Source organism: Gadus chalcogrammus, chromosome 17, assembly GCF_026213295.1.
Source record: "Gadus chalcogrammus isolate NIFS_2021 chromosome 17, NIFS_Gcha_1.0, whole genome shotgun sequence".
In the NCBI taxonomy this organism is placed as follows: domain Eukaryota; kingdom Metazoa; phylum Chordata; class Actinopteri; order Gadiformes; family Gadidae; genus Gadus; species Gadus chalcogrammus.
The window spans coordinates 5,544,511-5,561,790 of record NC_079428.1 but is presented as its reverse complement, the minus strand read 5'-3'; the positions used below and the strand labels follow the sequence as shown (position 1 = coordinate 5,561,790).

Sequence of the window (17,280 nt, the reverse complement as noted above, 5' to 3'; positions counted from 1 at the left end):
GGTCCCCACGATGCAGCTAGTGTATGTTAGTTCCCATGATAAAGGTGGTATTTATTGGTCCTCACGGTGCAGGTTTTCACTAGGCGTCCCCACGGTGCAGCTAGTGTTTTAAAGTCTCCATGTGGCTGGTAGTCTATACTGGTCCCCAGAGTACAGCTCAGGTATTAGTGCACAGACAGCAGCAGGTTAAGTTGCATATTTCATTGACTTATATATTTCAATCAATCTGAATATATTTAAAGAGCCAGAGAAGCACGGTTTCAGAAGGCCTCCGAACACTATTTGATTAACCTGATTATCAACTCAACTATCCACCCACACCGTAGCCTTATACTTTGTGTGTCCGGGAAGCCTAACCCTCGGACGCTGGTATTGAATAAACCGCTGCCCAGACGGAGCTCCACACATCGCCGGGGCCCTTGGTTGTGACGTCTGAGGGCCTCAGAAAAGGCCCTCAGACTTCAGGGAAAGGACGCCACCTTCGACGCAGCAGAGTGGAACTTGGACGATCGTATAAGAAAATTGACAACACTTAAAACATTGTTTTTCTGTTTCCTTTGGGTTCACTGGCTCTTTAAAGTGATGGTCAGCAGAAATCAATAGTTTACTTATTTGTATGCAACTAAGGGTCATCAAGGTGTGCATAAAGGAATATACAGCCTGAAACACTTTGACATCGTTATAAAACCTCTATTGCTGATGTACAAAGCGCCCCAGGTCCAATTTGACCTTTTTGTGCAGAAATTCCCTCTCATAGTTTACGTTGCTATGACATCCTCCACAAACTTGCCACCATCACAGTCCTCCAACAACTAGTGCATTCAAATGTGTGTGTGTGTGTGTGTGTGTGTGTGTGTGTGTGTGTGTGTGTGTGTGTGTGTGTGTGGTGTGTGTGTGTGTGTGGTGTGTGTGTGTCTGTGTGTGTGTGTGTGTGTGTCTGTGTGTGTCTGTGTGTGTCTGTGGATCTATATACACATTAGTTAGTGTTCATTAGGCATGTGTCGGATGGTGTGGAAGATCCAGTCCATTTTGGTGCTCCAGCCTCCATGGTGAGCATCGTTCATCTGCTTGGTAAAATACTCCAATGCCTCCTGCTGGGTCTTCTCTATAGATTGAAAGACAGGTAGAGAGACGGACAGGTAGAGGGTCAGACAGTTAGCGACGGTCGAGTAGAGAGATAGACAGGTATCCAGAGCTAGGGTCTCCCTGAGATAGAGACAGGTAGAAGGACAGACATTTAGAGAGACAGGTAGAGAGACAGAAAGGTACCTGAAGCCAGGGTCTTCATGAGGTAGAGACAGGTAGAGAGACAGACAGGTAGACAGACAGGTAGAGGGACAGACACGTATCTAAGGCCATGGTCTTCTTGGAGGTACAGACAGGTGGAGAGACAGACAGGTAGAGGAACAGGTAGAGAGACAGATAGCTACCTAGAGCCAGGGTCTTCCTGAGGTAGGCGATGTCATCAAAGCTCTGCAGTTCAGGCATCCCGCATCCCAGCAGCAGTGAGAAGAGGTTGATGAAGAGACTGGCGTGTTGACGAATGGCCAGGTAAGCTTTGTAGCACATCTCCTGGAACCTGCATTATATAACCATCACATGTACACACATTATACATGGTAGATATAGATGTAAGTGATACAGTTATACATATCAAACCCCCTGATCTCTGTACACTCCTGGTATATATATCTATATCTATCTATATCATCTGTCTGTCTGTCTTTCTATTGATAATATATATATGGGTCTAGATATACCTGTCAAACTCTTTGGTCTTGGTACACTCCTGGCTGCCCTTGCTGATGACGAGAAGGAAGTCCTGAGTAAGGACGAAGGGAACTCTCTCTCTCTTGTAGCCAAACTTCTTCTTCTTGTGGTCCAGGAAGTGACCAAAGTCTATATGGAACAGCTGGGGCGAGAGAGGTAAGATCCAAGAGAGAGAGAGAGAGAGAGTAAGATGTCTTTAACCATGCTGAAAAAGATGGGACAGTGTGTATAATGGTGTGTGGTATATAGAGTGTAGTATAAAGTGTGTAGTATAGGGTCTCATAGTACCTGTCCGTTGTCTTTCACCATGATGTTAGAGTTGTGTCAGTATGTGTTATAGTGTGTAGTTTATAGTGTGTAATAGTACCTTACCATTGTCTTTCACCATGATGTTAGAGTTGTGTCAGTGCCTGTTATATAGTGTGTAGTACATAGTGTGTCGTGGTACCTGTCCGTTGTCTTTCACCATGATGTTAGAGTTGTGTCGGTCTCCGATGCCCAGGATGAAGGTGGCCACGCAGTAACCTGCACACGACCTTGTGAACAGGTCTATAGCTCGGTCATACCTAGACAGGCATAGAGGTAGACAAGAAAGGTTCACAGTTATAGACATGTTCTGGGGAACAGGCCTATAGATCTGTTACATCTGTGAAGAAAGACGGGTGGACAGTCAGGTTGACAGAGAGGCAGGTACGTACGCCTCTCCTCTGTTCTTGTCTTTGATCCAGTGGTGCAGGGTGTTGGAGTTGAACTGCAGCGCCCCCTTCAGGCCAGCCTTACACTGGATCTGCATGATGGTGTAGCTGTTCCTCACCACCTCTATGAGCCCCACGCAGTCTCCTATAGACAGGCAGCCGTACGGCAACATACTACACACAAATATGTACTCATTAATATGCATACAGTCTCCTATACATACTGTATATCCTATGTATTTCGTCAATTACAGAATATAAAGACAGCCAAATGACAATGAACTCCCGGTGAGATATTGAGTGGGAGGGATGAAATCATGCATGTGCATTACTGTGCCAGTTAGCCATACCGCCACAATACTTGTGCAGGGCTGATAGGAAGTGAAATTATCTGTGCCTGAAATTATCATACATTCGAAGACACCATAGAGGATTGCCTTTCTTGACAACAATAAAAGGAGCACACCATGTAGCCGATGCAACAACACGTTTTTATTGCATAAAAGTGTAAAGTGCTACCCAAAGTGGTGTGCAAAACGTTTCCAGTCCCATTCAGACCATCATCAGTGCAAACATACAAAAGGTAAAAGACTTCCTTATATAGACTACGCCTAGTTGGTGGCAGACATGTCAATCAAGAGGTCAGGTAGGTTGACGTGTTGACTAGACATTTTAAAAGGCACCGCTCACCTATTTTCACTTTTCTTGACCACATACATGGCCGAGCTCAAGCCTGAATTCAGGCACCACGCCTGAACTCGATCAGGCCTGCTTATGGAACAAGTCTGCAATACTTCCGGTGCCAGGTGATGTGTGTTCTTACCGTAGGTCCAGTCCCTGGTTCTGCCAGATGTTCTCCATGATCTTAATGATCTGCAACGTCAGCATGTCCTGACGTAGGTCTGCACCAGCACACATACCAATAACGTTAAAGCCAGTAGCCATTGATGGTGTTAGAAGAGACGAGAAGAGAGCTAGTCCAGTTCCAGCTAGAAGAGAGGGTTCTAGCTGTAACATTATAGGCTAGAAGAGAGGGTTCCAGCTAGAAGGGAGGGTTCTAGCTGGAACCTAGAGACTAGAAGGAAGGGTTCTTGGCGTACCGTCTCCGTTCTTGAAGATGACCTGGTTGTTGGTGAAGAGGAGCTCTGACATGATGTCCGGGTTCTCCCAGTTCAGCCACAGGGGTCTCTTGGCTGACGACATGATCCTGCACTCCTCCAGCCTGCAACACACACACACACACACACACACACACACACACACACACACACACACACACACACACACACACACACACACACACACACACACACACACACACACACACACACATTTAGAGTTGGGTCGAGTAAGTGACCTGGTCCGTCAGCTGGTTAGTTGGTTAGTAGTTGGTTAGTACCTGAGGTTGCCCAGCTGGTGGACAGGGTTCAGAGGAGAGATGAATCCTTGCAGGGCATCCATGTAGTCCGGACGGGACATGTGTTCAACCAGGAACTTCATCTGAGTCTGTCAGCCAATCAGAACATAGACAATGTTAGCCATACACAATACAGACGCCGTCAGCCAATCAGAACACAGAGCTAATGATTATATATACAGACAGACAGACGGACAGACAGAGGCAGACAGATAAAGACGGACAGACAGACGCCGACAGACAAGCAGACAGAAAGACAGACATGCAGACAGGTAGACGGACATCAGCAGACAGATACGACTGACGTATGGACAGACAGACATACACAGGTATTCTGAAAGTTAGACAGACAGGCAGCTACACACAAGCAGACAGACAGATAAAGGTAGACAGACCCACACTTCTATGCACGCACACACACACACACACACACACACACACACACACACACACACACACACACACACACACACACACACACACACACACACACACACACACACACACACACACACACAGACAGATCCTACCTTCTGGGTCTCATCCTTCTTCTCTTGTTTCAGTGTGTCTGTCAGGTTCACAAGTTTATCCATAGCCTCTACCTACACACACACAAACACACAAACACACACACGCAAACACACACACAAGGTGTAAGATAACTTGCCATTTGTCTCCCCAGTTGTTGGTTATATATCTGACCAGGTGGTAGTTATCTTACTGTTCAGGTGTTGGTTACTTATGTTACCAGGTGTTAGTTACCTGTCTGACCAGGTGTTAGTTACCTGTCTGTTCAGGTGCTTCAGGTACATCCCACAGGATCTGCAGAACGCTTCAAGGAGCAAACCAAAACGACGCGACACTGTCTTGTTGTGCATTTCTGACCTATTCACACACACGTTCACACACACACACACACACACACACACACACCCACGAACACAGACACACGCAAAATCACAAAAGGCACATTTTCCTCAAGTTAAATCCACAGCTCCTCCTAGCTAAGTATTGAAGTGTCCCTGAGCAGGTCCCCTAACCCTAACCGCTCCCGAACAGCTGGCTGTTTCCTTGCATGGTTGACCCCCCCGCCTGTGAATTAATTTGGGAATGAATAGGTGTTTGAATGTAAGCATGTATGGGTGAATGTGTGTATGAATGGGTGAATGTGTGCATGAATGTGTGTATGATTAGATAGTGAATGTATGTATGAAAGGTTGAATTTATATGTGTATGAATGTGTGTATGGATGCGTGAATGAGTGAATGTGAGCATAATGCAAAGCGGCGCGAGTCGCGGAAGGCTAGAGACGCGCTACGAAGTGTCACAGCGCTGCTGTAATTCTTACTTGAGATGCCAGAAGAAGAAGTGTCCTATCCTCTGATTGGTCAAAGCTTTCTTGATCAGGAAGCGAGCCAGAGGGTTGTCCAGGTACATCTCATACTTCAGTACCTGGGAAATCGGTTGAGAGTTAGGGTAAGGGTCAGGGGTTAAGGGTCAGGGTAAGTACCGGGACCAGCTGAAGAAGTAGTTTGGTTAGGAAAATGGGTTGGGGTCAGGGGTCAAGGATAGTACCTGGACCAGCTGCAGTAGGTATTGTGACAGCTTGTCGTCACTCAGACCCTGGAGAAGGCAGCGTAGGGCGAACTCTCGGACAACGGGCTCAGGAAAGTTACAGTCCAACAGCTCCAAGGCAGACTCTGGCTGCATCAATGGCCAGTCCTTCAGCAGACAGTACATCTGGAGACAGAGAGACCTTTAGTAACAGTACATCTAGAGAGAGACCTTTAGTAACAGTACATCTAGAGACAGAGAGACCTTTAGTAACAGTACATCTAGAGAGACCTTTAGTAACAGTACATCTAGAGAGAGACCTTTAGTAACAGTACATCTAGAGAGACCTTTAGTAACAGTACATCTAGAGAGACCTTTAGTAACAGTACATCTAGAGAGAGACCTTAGTAACAGTACATCTAGAGAGACCTTTAGTAACAGTACATCTAGAGAGACCTTTAGTAACAGTACATCTAGAGAGACCTTTAGTAACAGTACATCTAGAGAGACCTTTAGTAACAGTACATCTAGAGAGACCTTTAGTAACAGTAATCTAGAGAGACCTTTAGTAACAGTACATCTAGAGAGACCTTTAGTAACAGTACATCTAGAGAGACCTTTAGTAACAGTACATCTGGAGACAGAGAGACCTTTAGTAACAGTACATCTGGAGACAGAGAGACCTTTAATAACAGTACATCTAGGGAGACAGACCTGTGAGACTTCGTCTCTGGAGTTCCACTTGACAGACAGCAGCAGTTTGGGGAGAGACTCTGGGATATTAACACAGTAGTGTCTGGAGAGAGAGAGAGAGAGAGAGAGAGAGACTATTAACCTTAATGTCTATAGAAAGAAAGAGGGAAGGGGAGTTGTAGCCTAGAGAAAGAGAGGCGGGTAGAGAGACTAATAACCTTAATATCTAAAGAGGAAGAGAGAGAGGGAGAGAGAGCAAGCGAGGTCGGTAGGCTAAAGAGAGGGACGCTGGTAGAGAGACTAATAGCCGTGATATCTAAAGAGAGTCTCTGACCTGTGTCTCCAGAGGAAGTCCTTCTCCTGCTCTGAGAGTTCATAGAGCGGGTCTTTAGAGCACAGACTCTGGAGCTGCTCCACCTCGGCTGCGGACACACTCTGTAGTATAAAGACACACACATAAATATATACATACACATACATACATGTGTACATAAATGGATGAAGAATCGGATGTGAATATGGTGTGTCATCTCCTTGATTCTATCCGTTACAATATATTATATCAGCCTATATTGTGGTAATATATATCAGACAAATAGTAGCCTATATTTTCTGAGAGTGAATGCAGATGCCGACGTGAACGGACACACACATTGAAGGTGTAATAAAGACAGTATATATATATATATATATATATATATATATATATCATATGTCATACAGATTAATAATCCGTATTCCGTACCAGACAGTAGGTGAGGCCCAGCTCTCTGCTGATAGTCCAGTTGGCATGTTCTTCAATCTGTTGGTCGTCTGGAAATACAACCGTCTGGTTGAACCAGCAGAACTCCAACTCCACACAGGGAGTCTCCTGGAGGGGCAGGGGGGGGGAGAGAGAGAGAGAGAGAGAGAGAGAGAGAGAGAGGAGAGAGCGAGAGAGAGAGGGGAGAGAGGGGAGAGAGAGAGAGAGAGGGGAGAGAGGAGGGAGAGACAGGGAGAGAGGAGAGAGAGAGGAGAGAGAGAGAGAGGGGAGAGAGGAGAGAGAGAGAGAGAGAGAGAGAGAGAGAAGACGAGGGGGAAGAGGAGGAGGGGAGAGGGAGGAGGAGAGAGAGAGAGAGAGAGAGAGAGGAGAGAGAGAGAGAGAGAGAGAGAGAAGACGAGGGGGAAGAGGAGGAGGCAGAGAGGGGAGAGTGGGAGAGGCAGGGAGAGGAGAGAGGAGAGAGAGAGAGAGAGAAAGAGAAGGAGGAAGAGATGGAGAGATTAGGAGGAGGGAAAGGAGAAAGAGAGCAAGTACAGAGAGGAGGGAGAGGAGGGGGAGATGTTATTGCATAATGTGTGCAGATGTTCACTAAGCTCAGTGGTTGGTGATGTTCAAATAAACACCTTGTTGGGGTTGGAACCAGCGACTCCGATGGGGTTGAGCAGGTCCTCCAGGCCGTGGGGAACTGGCCACAGACTCAGAGCCACCTTCCCACTCACCATCGTGTCCTTATAGTCAAACAGATTCACATTGCCCCACGCTAGAGGACAATGCTCCTAGGGAGACAGACAGGGCGAGAAAAACATCAGTGCTACTGGTAGATCTACATGTTACTATCATTATTAATATGAGTCATTCTTATAGGCATTAGTAGATCTAGGGGTTCGGGGTCAACCGTCCTTCTAAACTACAGCACAACACCTTGTTAACATCTCCTTGTTTCCCACCTCCTTAGCTCCTTTCCTTCCCTTCACAGAGCAGATGGAGAGACAGAGTCTGGCTGAGCGAGGGATATCAGCCATGTAGATATCATAGGACAGCCACTCATTCCACCTGGGGGTGAAACAGAAACACAGAGACGCAGACGATATAGAGAGAGACATAGAGAGGCATAAGATACAGAGAGAATGAAAGAGAGAGAGACATAGAGAGGCATAAGATACAGAGAGAATGAAAGAGAGACAGAGAGAGGCATAAGATACAGAGAGAATGAAAGAGAGACAGAGAGAGGCATAAGATACAGAGAGAATGAAAGAGAGACAGAGAGAGGCATAAGATACAGAGAGAATGAAAGAGTGAGAGACAGAGAGAGGCATAAGATACAGAGAGAATGAAAGAGAGAGAGACATAGAGAGGCATAAGATACAGAGAGAATGAAAGAGAGAGAGACAGAGAGAGGCATAAGATACAGAGAGAATGAAAGAGAGAGAGACATAGAGAGGCATAAGATACAGAGAGAATGAAAGAGAGAGAGACATAGAGGCATAAGATACAGAGAGAATGAAGAGAGAGAGACATAGAGAGGCATAAGATACAGAGAGAATGAAAGAGAGAGAGACATAGAGAGGCATAAGATACAGAGAGAATGAAAGAGAGACAGAGAGAGGCATAAGATACAGAGAGAATGAAAGAGAGAGAGACATAGAGAGGCATAAGATACAGAGAGAATGAAAGAGAGAGAGACATAGAGAGGCATAAGATACAGAGAGAATGAAAGAGAGAGAGACATAGAGAGGCATAAGATACAGAGAGAATGAAAGAGAGACAGAGAGAGGCATAAGATACAGAGAGAATGAAAGAGAGAGAGACAGAGAGAGGCATAAGATACAGAGAGAATGACAGAGAGAGAGACAGAGAGGGCATAAGATACAGAGAGAATGAAAGAGAGACAGAGAGAGGCATAAGATACAGAGAGAATGAAAGAGAGAGAGACAGAGAGAGGCATAAGATACAGAGAGAATGACAGAGAGAGGCATAAGATACAGAGAGAATGAAAGAGAGAGAGAGACAGAGAGAGGCATAAGATACAGAGAGAATGAAAGAGAGAGAGACAGAGAGAGGCATAAGATACAGAGAGAATGACAGAGAGAGAGACAGAGAGAGGCATAAGATACAGAGAGAATGAAAGAGAGACAGAGAGAGGCATAAGATACAGAGAGAATGAAAGAGAGAGAGACAGAGAGAGGCATAAGATACAGAGAGAATGACAGAGAGAGGCATAAGATACAGAGAGAATGAAAGAGAGAGAGACAGAGAGAGGCATAAGATACAGAGAGAATGAAAGAGAGAGAGACAGAGAGAGGCATAAGATACAGAGAGAATGAAATAGAGAGAGACAGAGAGAAAGAGAGAGAGTAAGGGAGAGTGAGTGAGACAGTGAGAGAAGCAAGCAAGGTTATGTGATGGCTTAGTTATTTTCAGTTAGGTAAATAAACGAGTGTTTTAGGGTGTGTGTGTTTGTGTTCCCTAGGGTGAGAACAAAGGACCCCTGTGTGTGTGTGCGCGCGCGCGCACGCGCACGCGCGTGTGTGTGTGTGTGTTACCTGGGGTTAGAGCAAGGGACCCTTTGTGTGTTGACGTTGTCACAAAGTGGTTCTCCACCGTGATAAATACCGGTCCTGACATAGATCTACAAACACACAAAGACACACACACACACGCGCACACACACACACACACACACACACACACACACACACACACATACAAACAAGTCGACAGGAGGGTTAGCTGAGGGCTAGCTCTGTTTTAGCTCAGTGCTAGCCATGTTGAGCTGCCGCAGGGTAAGGGTCGGGCTACCTTGTCGATGTCTCGGATGTTGACGTTAACGTAGGTGGCGCAGAGCAGCCGGACCCTCAGCAGGTTGTTGAAGGCCCACAGACTCCTGGGAGGAGAGGTAGGGTCTCCCCCTGGACATGGGGACGGCTGGGGGGTCCTGCGACTATGAATGACCAACACATAACATTACCATTATACTCACCACAACAATAATATAACCATTATCATCACATTATTAATAACTTAAACCGTTAGAACCACTGCAAGAGCTGATGGGCTGTAGCATGGCATGACGAAGCCTGACGCTGGAAGCTGATTGGCTTGTTTACCTGTAGCAGTGCATGACAAAGCCTGACGCTGGCAGCTGATTGGCTGCTTTACCCGTACGAGGGCATGACAAAGCCTGACGCTGGAAGCTGATTGGCTGGTTTACCTGTAGCAGTGCATGACAAAGCCTGACGCTGGAAGCTGATTGGCTGGTTTACCTGTACGAGGGCATGACAAAGCCCGACTCTGGCAGCTGGGAGTACAGGCTCTCCTTGGAGACCAGCATCAGGTGAGGAAGACGACCCACAGTTATACAGGACCGGATGTACTGCAGACAGACAGGTAGACATACAGGTAAACTGTTGCACAGGACCTGATGTACTGCAGACAGACAGGTAGACATACAGGTAAACTGTTGCATAGGACCTGATGTACTGCAGACAGACAGGTAGACATACAGGTAAACTGTTGCACAGGACCTGATGTACTGCAGACAGACAGGTAGACATACAGGTAAACTGTTGCACAGGACCTGATGTACTGCAGACAGACAGGTAGACATACAGGTAAACTGTTGCACAGGACCTGATGTACTGCAGACAGACAGGTAGACATACAGGTAAACTGTTGCACAGGACCTGATGTACTGCAGACTGACAGGTAGACAATCATTATAATGACTGTTTTACAGGACATGATGTAATGCAGACAGACAGGTAGACAGACAGGTGCCGTGTTATACAGGACCAGATGTACTGCAGACAGACAGGTAGACATACAGGCAGACTGTTATACAGTACCTGATGTACTGCAGACAGACAGGTAGACAGACAGGTGGACTTTTATACAGGACCTTATGTACTGCAGACAGGAAGGTAGACAGACAGGTAGACTGTTATACAGGGTGTGATGTAATGCAGATAGACAGGTAGACAGTTAAACACGGCCTGATGTACAACAGGAAGACAGTTAGACAGACAGGTCGAAGGTTAGACAGGACCTGTGGTACTGCAGACAGACAGGTGGACATTAAAGTATACTGTTATACAAGACCTGATGTACTGAGACAAACTGACAGAGAAGAAGACAGACATCACAGACAGTGATGGGTCGGTCGCGAATGATTTGGTCAGAACAAACAAATCCCGAAGGTGAACGACGAGAACTGATTCCCAGAACTAGAGAACTGATTATTTTTCTTTTAAACATATAACAAAAATGTGGTCACGTAAATACGATATACAAACAAACAGAGCTTCGTCTCCCCGCGACCTTATATTGATTGAGTCTAAAACGTTCTCATCGATTCAGCCAATGAGAGCAGGTACCAATCGCGTTGCCATGGCCCATCGGTAAACAAATGATAAGGCACCACCACACAAGTTAACTAACGATTGCTGTAGGCTTCAATATCATGCAAGCACATTATGTTTTATTTTTATTTTGTACTACATCACAATTGCATGATTTAATAAAGTATTGTTTTTACATACCATTACGAGTCTTGTTTGGTCTAGTTGCTAACGTGCTTCACTGCTTATTAGCGCTACTTGGAAGACGCCATTTAATTCTTACTGCACCCCATTATGTATTATTTATGCTTTTTCTGCATAAATATTTAAGGATATTTATGCAGAAAAAAGGCACGTATGTGCTTTATATATATGCTTAATATTTACACTTAACCTGGGTAATTTCACCAGAACATTAGAAAGTAGTAGGCCTCATGCATGTTGATTAACATTTATTCCATAATTTCCGATTTCCTGGCAAATGACGTAACAGACCATCTGAACGAATCAAACTAACGAATCAAACTAACGAATCAAACGAACGAATTGTGATAGTGAAGGGAACTGAAAGAACTGATTCCCGGAAAAGAATCGTTTAGCCCATCCCTAGTATGCATACAGAGAGACTGGCAGAACAACAAATGGTTTCCTACCTTGTACTGACTTAGAGGGTACTTCTCCAAGAGATACTCGTCGCATCCACACACCTAGAGACAGACCGGCAGACAGGTAGAGAGACAAACAGGTAGACAAAGACGAGCAGAAAAAACAGAGACAGAGAGACAGACAGACCATCAGTATCAGTGTTTCCCCCAAAAAATGTCTTAGTCAAGTTGGTGTCTCCGTTTCAATTCCGTTCAAAAAGCTTTATGGCACGACCACTGTTAGTAATGCATTATTTATCTTTATGTTTTCTTTCCCTAAGAGAGTTTTCTACTTTGTTAATGCATAATAATTAATAAGAAGTTATAAAAAATAAATAATAAAAGGTGGCCGCCTTAACAACACAGTCAGACAGAGACACCGACAGACAGACAGACAGACAGACAGACAGGCAGACAAACCTTCAGTATGTACTGTCCCTGGTACTCCAGGACACACAGTCTCAGCTGCTGGGCTGACAGGTGCATGGAGCGAGTCTTCTTCCTGATAGACTCCGCTATCAGCTGCTCTGGCAGACTGTCGTGGCTCACCTACAAACACACACACACACACACACACGTATATATCTACGTAAATACATGCACACACAAACATGTACATCATAGGCAAGCAAAGTGCTCTGCCACAGATTTAACAGTGTAGCATTACCTTCAGAGTGTATTTCTGTTTAGAGTTGGATGGACTAACAATCACCCAGATGGTAACCATTAGCCTTCCTGCAGACAGAGAAGAAGATTAGCTATAGAACATAGAACCATAACCATAGAATCATAGAAGAGAGGATTAACCATAGAACATAGAACCATTACCATAGAGCCATAGAAGAGAGTATTAACCATATAACATAGAAACATAACCATATAATCATAGAAGAGAGAGGATTAACCATAGAACATAGAACCATTACCATAGAGCCATAGAAGAGAGAGGATTAACCATAGAACATAGAACCATAACCACAGAGCCATAGAAGAGAGAGCATTAACCATAGAACATAGAACCATAACCATAGAGCCATAGAAGAGAGAGCATTAACCATAGAACCTTAACAATAGAATCATTGAAGAGAGAGGATTAATCATATAGCAGAACCATTACCATAGAATCATTAAAGAGAGCGGATTAATCATATAACAGATAACCATACCAATAGAGCAATAGAAGAGAGAGGATAAATCATGGAACTTCTAGAACATTAAGTTAGGAAAGGAGGGAGAGATTTGAGGGGCGGAGGTGTCTACGTTAGACTTATACCCTTGTCCAGTTTGTAGTAGATGTGTTGGGGTAGTTCGGGGGAGGACTCCACGTTGGGGGGGTACACGTAGAGGGCCAGGCTAGGAGCCCCCCCGGCCTCCCGCTCCTCCATGGCCTCTCTGCACACGCTCAGTATTGACCGACGGAAGTCCTGCACCTCCGGGTCCTTCACCAGCTCAAACTCACACACAGGCATCCCGATGGCAAAACCTGCACACACACACACACGCACACGCACTCACACACACACACACACATACACGCACGCACACACGCACGCACGCACGCACACAAGCACGCACGCATGCACGCACACACACACACACACAGGTTAGTACTATATTCCAGCTCAAATTAACACAGGCTACCCTCTATATACCATTTGCTGCCAGTGCTTTAATGGCTACATCCTTCTAAAAAGGGAATGAAACAAATGACTTCTAGGAAAACATTGGAACCCGAGACCAGACTACACTCTCGCTTTAGGAGAGTTAACGGGACCTGTTGGCATAATGCCTCTCTGAGTCAGGACGAATGTCTCTGTAACAAAACCGGAAACCCTGCATAACTCCACCCCTTTGGGGGAAGAGCATTGTCGAACTTCCAAGATCGCTATGTTACAGGTGTGTGTGTGTGTGTGTGTGTGTGTGTGTGTGTGTGCGTGTGTGTTTGTGTGTATGTGTTTGCCCACATGCATGTCTGTGTTCGGACCTATCTCCCTGTTGAGGATCTTCTCCTCCCGGTTCCCCAGGGGCTCGATGACCTTGAGGATGGGGTGGAAGAGGCGGAGGTCACACAGACGCCGCGCCTCGTCGTAAAACTCCTCCCTCTCCGCCTCCTGGGTCACGCCCACAAAGATGTAGCACGACTCCTCCTGACCAATCACACAACAGAATCAGGTAGGGGATCACACAACCAGCCAATCAGTGTGTATTAATCCCTGCAGTAGATGGTAGATTGGGGTGCATCATTACCTGAAGGAGATGGTAGAGAGGGTACTTCCTGGCTTCAGTAAAGAGTTGCTGTTTGATGTTGGCCAGAGGGGCCTCTCGTAGACACTCCAGACTCACCAGCATTCCTACGATACGGGATAAACGGTTGTCTCTCAAATCCCCTCTGCACTCAGTAGGATAGCGCTACAATCAATCCTGTAACAGGGACCACACAGACTTGACACGCAACCGTCGCAACTCACTCGTCGTTACGTTAAGCCTGCCCATCGACTCTATACACGATGTGATTGGCCTGACCAGAGTTTGGTTTTTCCAGCTTGCGAGCTCACGGCGAGTTGCTAGATTCCCCAGGCTGCAAATTAAATTTGCTGCTGCAAGGGGCGTCTAGATTTCTAGGCTATGATGGGATAACATTCTGATCCATTGTAGACATTTTCCAGACCGTTTGGGTTCATACACAGAGAGCGCATAGGCACTAAAGCACAAGGGGGCACTAAAGCGTTTGCAAACACGAATACACATGAACCAAATCCAGAAACTGAAATGCAAGGCCGAGTTCCTCTGGATACATTGAAAAAGTAATAAATATACATTATGATAAAGATGTTGCAAAATCACTGAAATGCACTGCTGAAAAGCGGTTGATGTATCGCAACCAACTGAAAATCGTGTTTGGATTTTGCCGGCTGCACGTATTTTATTTTAGTCTCTGGCTGTCTGACACAAAACAAAACACTACGCATAATTCCTAATTCCTGTTCGATCAGCGATGACTCGGCACAAACCCACGCGGGGACGTGGGTTTGCAACGCTAAGCTCTAATACGGACGCGGTCTTTGCACCCTTAGAGTATTACGAGTATAGAAGGAGTGTTAGGTTACCGTTGGGGAGGCAGCAGTCCACCAGGATGCGTGGGGGCATGAGGTGGAGCCCCCACAGCTCCCCGGATGATGGCTTCGGGACCATGGCAACCCCCAATGATTGTTCTCCACCTTTAGCTTTCTACCTACAGACAGACAGACAGACAGATAGATAAATACTGATCCCAAGAAAAAAAAAAAAAAAACTCCTCCCCGTCGGGGAATTGAACCCCGGTCTCCCGCGTGACAGGCGGGGATACTGACCACTATACTAACGAGGAGCTGTGTGTGGAGCAGACACATTCATGGAGTATATATTTACATTCTAATTCTTACCGGTTCCTTAATGAGGTGCCCCTATCCTTTCTAACCCCTACCTGCTCTTAAATTACCTGTCTCTATACTTTCTAATCCCTACCTGCTCTTTAATTCCCTTTCTCTATACTTTCTTACCCCTTCCTGCTCCTTCATGACCTGTTTCTGCATCTAAAAGACTTGTCTCTGTACCGTCTAACCCCTACCGTCTTCTTATTGACCTGTCTCTATATTCACTGTTTAACTCCTACCTCCTCTTTAATTGCCTATCTCTGTATTCAATATATATTACCTACTCTATGACCCGTTTCTATACTGTCTAACCCCTGCATGCTGACTTGTCTCTGTATTCACTGCCTAACCATTACCTGTCCCTTAATGAAGTCCAGTGTTTCCCCCAGAAAATGTCTTAGTCAAGGCGGTCAAGGGGGGGGGGTCTCCGTTTCAATTCCATTCAAAAAGACTTATGGCACGACCATTGTTGGAACGACCAGTATTACTGATGCATAATTGATCTTTATTTTTTACACCTGATGGAAGTACGTTTTCTTTCCCTACGAGAGTTTTCTACTTTGTTGATGCATAATAATTAAAAAATATTTATAAAAAATAAATAAAAAGTTTTTTTTTTAATATATATACATTGGTAGTCAAGGCGGGGCCCTATTGTTGTTAAGGCCGCCTTAAGAACACAGTACTGGGGGAAACACTGAAGTCTATTTACTGTCTAACCCTATCTTCTTAATAGCCGTCCCTTTACTTCCCTACCCCTTACTGCTCTTCTTCCACATATTCACTTTCTAACACAGGGATAATCAAATGATGGCCCACAGGTCAAATCTGGCACCTGGGATACTTGTACTCTTGTGACCCCTGGAACACATGCCATATCACAGCATTTTTCCTTTCAATTATATATATATATTAAACATTGAAAATGTAAATGTGTTCACCTTATGCTTTCATGTTTAAATTAGTCAAGTGAATTACAGTATATATAACTATATGCCAAATTATTTCTATATCTATTCATAACTATATACGACATTATTTATTAAACTATTAACCAAAACAGAATCACAACGGGTTTCGTTTTCCATGAGCTCAGACTAGGATATGGTCTCCATGACAACAGGAGCATCGCGATTACTACGGGTTGACTCCAAAAGAGAGGGTTAGAGCGAGTAAAGAGAGAGGGGGGGGTTACAGGATTAAAGAAAGCGAGGGTCAGGGGGGTAAGGGGACAGAGGGTTAGAGGAGAGATGAGAAAGGGGGTTAACGGAAGAGGAGTAAAGATAGAGGGTTAGAGGAGTTTAAAGGGGGGGGTGGTTAAGAGAGAGCGAGGGTTAGATGATAATAGTTGGGAGTAACGCGAGAGATGGGTAAAACGAGCGAGTAAAGAGAGGGAGGGTAAGAGGAGTAATGAGAGGGTAAATAAAAGAGATAAAGGAACTGCTCACTCACCTGGGCCCGCGACAACGGCTCCGTCAAGCGAGTGTCCCCCGTAGCCCAGCTGCAAAGCAGCTAGAGCCCGGGTCATCAGCCGCTCCTACCGGTCCCGGTCCTAACGGTCCGTCAGTCAAACCGAACCGTTCTCCCGCGATCCAGACCGAGAGGGCCACACCGGGGCGACCCGCGTGAGGTTGTCAGATCGGATGGAAGGTTCGTCAGCGATGCACCGCGAGCTGTCACTGTCTCACTTGGTCACTGTGACTACCGGCAGTCAGTTGTTCATCTCTTGCGACGACGGGGCGCGTGAGAGCAGCCAGGAGAACAATGGGGGTGGGGGGGGGGCATCCTGTCAGTCACCTCTTAAAGGGGTCGCGTCGCCCACTCACAAGCAGTGCTCTTTATTATAATTATATTACAAATAAGTATAATATTCATGGGAATATTCAATATTATTGTGAACACATATATTATTTATGGTATCTATATTATTAGCATAATGTTATAATGTTAATAATATAGTGTTAATAATTATTATCTAAATATATACTTACAAATAA

The 17,280-nt window shown here is 45.4% G+C and overlaps 1 protein-coding gene and 1 non-coding gene across 2 annotated transcripts; both read right to left on the bottom strand.

Annotated features, from left to right (window-relative positions):
• Window positions 1-938: 938 nt before the first annotated feature.
• Window positions 939-16,998, bottom strand: zgc:158659 (uncharacterized protein LOC791141 homolog). Its single transcript, XM_056575699.1, has 28 exons — window positions 16,736-16,998; window positions 14,978-15,102; window positions 14,118-14,221; window positions 13,855-14,017; window positions 13,144-13,353; window positions 12,538-12,605; window positions 12,291-12,419; window positions 11,880-11,933; window positions 10,153-10,262; window positions 9,689-9,830; window positions 9,433-9,518; window positions 7,837-7,942; window positions 7,513-7,665; window positions 6,875-7,000; window positions 6,464-6,564; window positions 6,151-6,232; window positions 5,458-5,622; window positions 5,231-5,334; window positions 4,668-4,767; window positions 4,413-4,484; window positions 3,865-3,971; window positions 3,566-3,687; window positions 3,289-3,367; window positions 2,469-2,639; window positions 2,219-2,336; window positions 1,761-1,912; window positions 1,431-1,579; window positions 939-1,105 (listed from the first exon to the last, which is right to left on the bottom strand). Exons 2-28 carry the CDS (start codon window positions 15,060-15,062, stop codon window positions 981-983), a joined length of 3,183 nt encoding a protein of 1,060 aa, XP_056431674.1. The 5' UTR covers window positions 15,063-15,102; window positions 16,736-16,998; the 3' UTR covers window positions 939-980.
• Window positions 15,166-15,237, bottom strand: trnad-guc (transfer RNA aspartic acid (anticodon GUC)). Its single transcript has one exon. It is a non-coding gene; the product is annotated as a tRNA-Asp (tRNA).
• Window positions 16,999-17,280: the final 282 nt, after the last annotated feature.

What these genes read in the sequence shown, in the direction of transcription:
- zgc:158659 (XM_056575699.1), bottom strand. Translation starts at nt 15,062, where the DNA reads ATGGTCCCGAAGCCATCATCCGGGGAGCTGTGGGGGCTCCACCTCATG. An exon ending in CTCTCTACCATCTCCTTCAG is followed by an intron (nt 14,018 to 14,117) that starts GTAATGATGCAC and finishes GTGATTGGTCAG; the next exon opens with GAGGAGTCGTGCTACATCTT. An exon ending in ACATCCGAGACATCGACAAG is followed by an intron (nt 9,519 to 9,688) that starts GTAGCCCGACCC and finishes GTGTGTTTGTAG; the next exon opens with ATCTATGTCAGGACCGGTAT.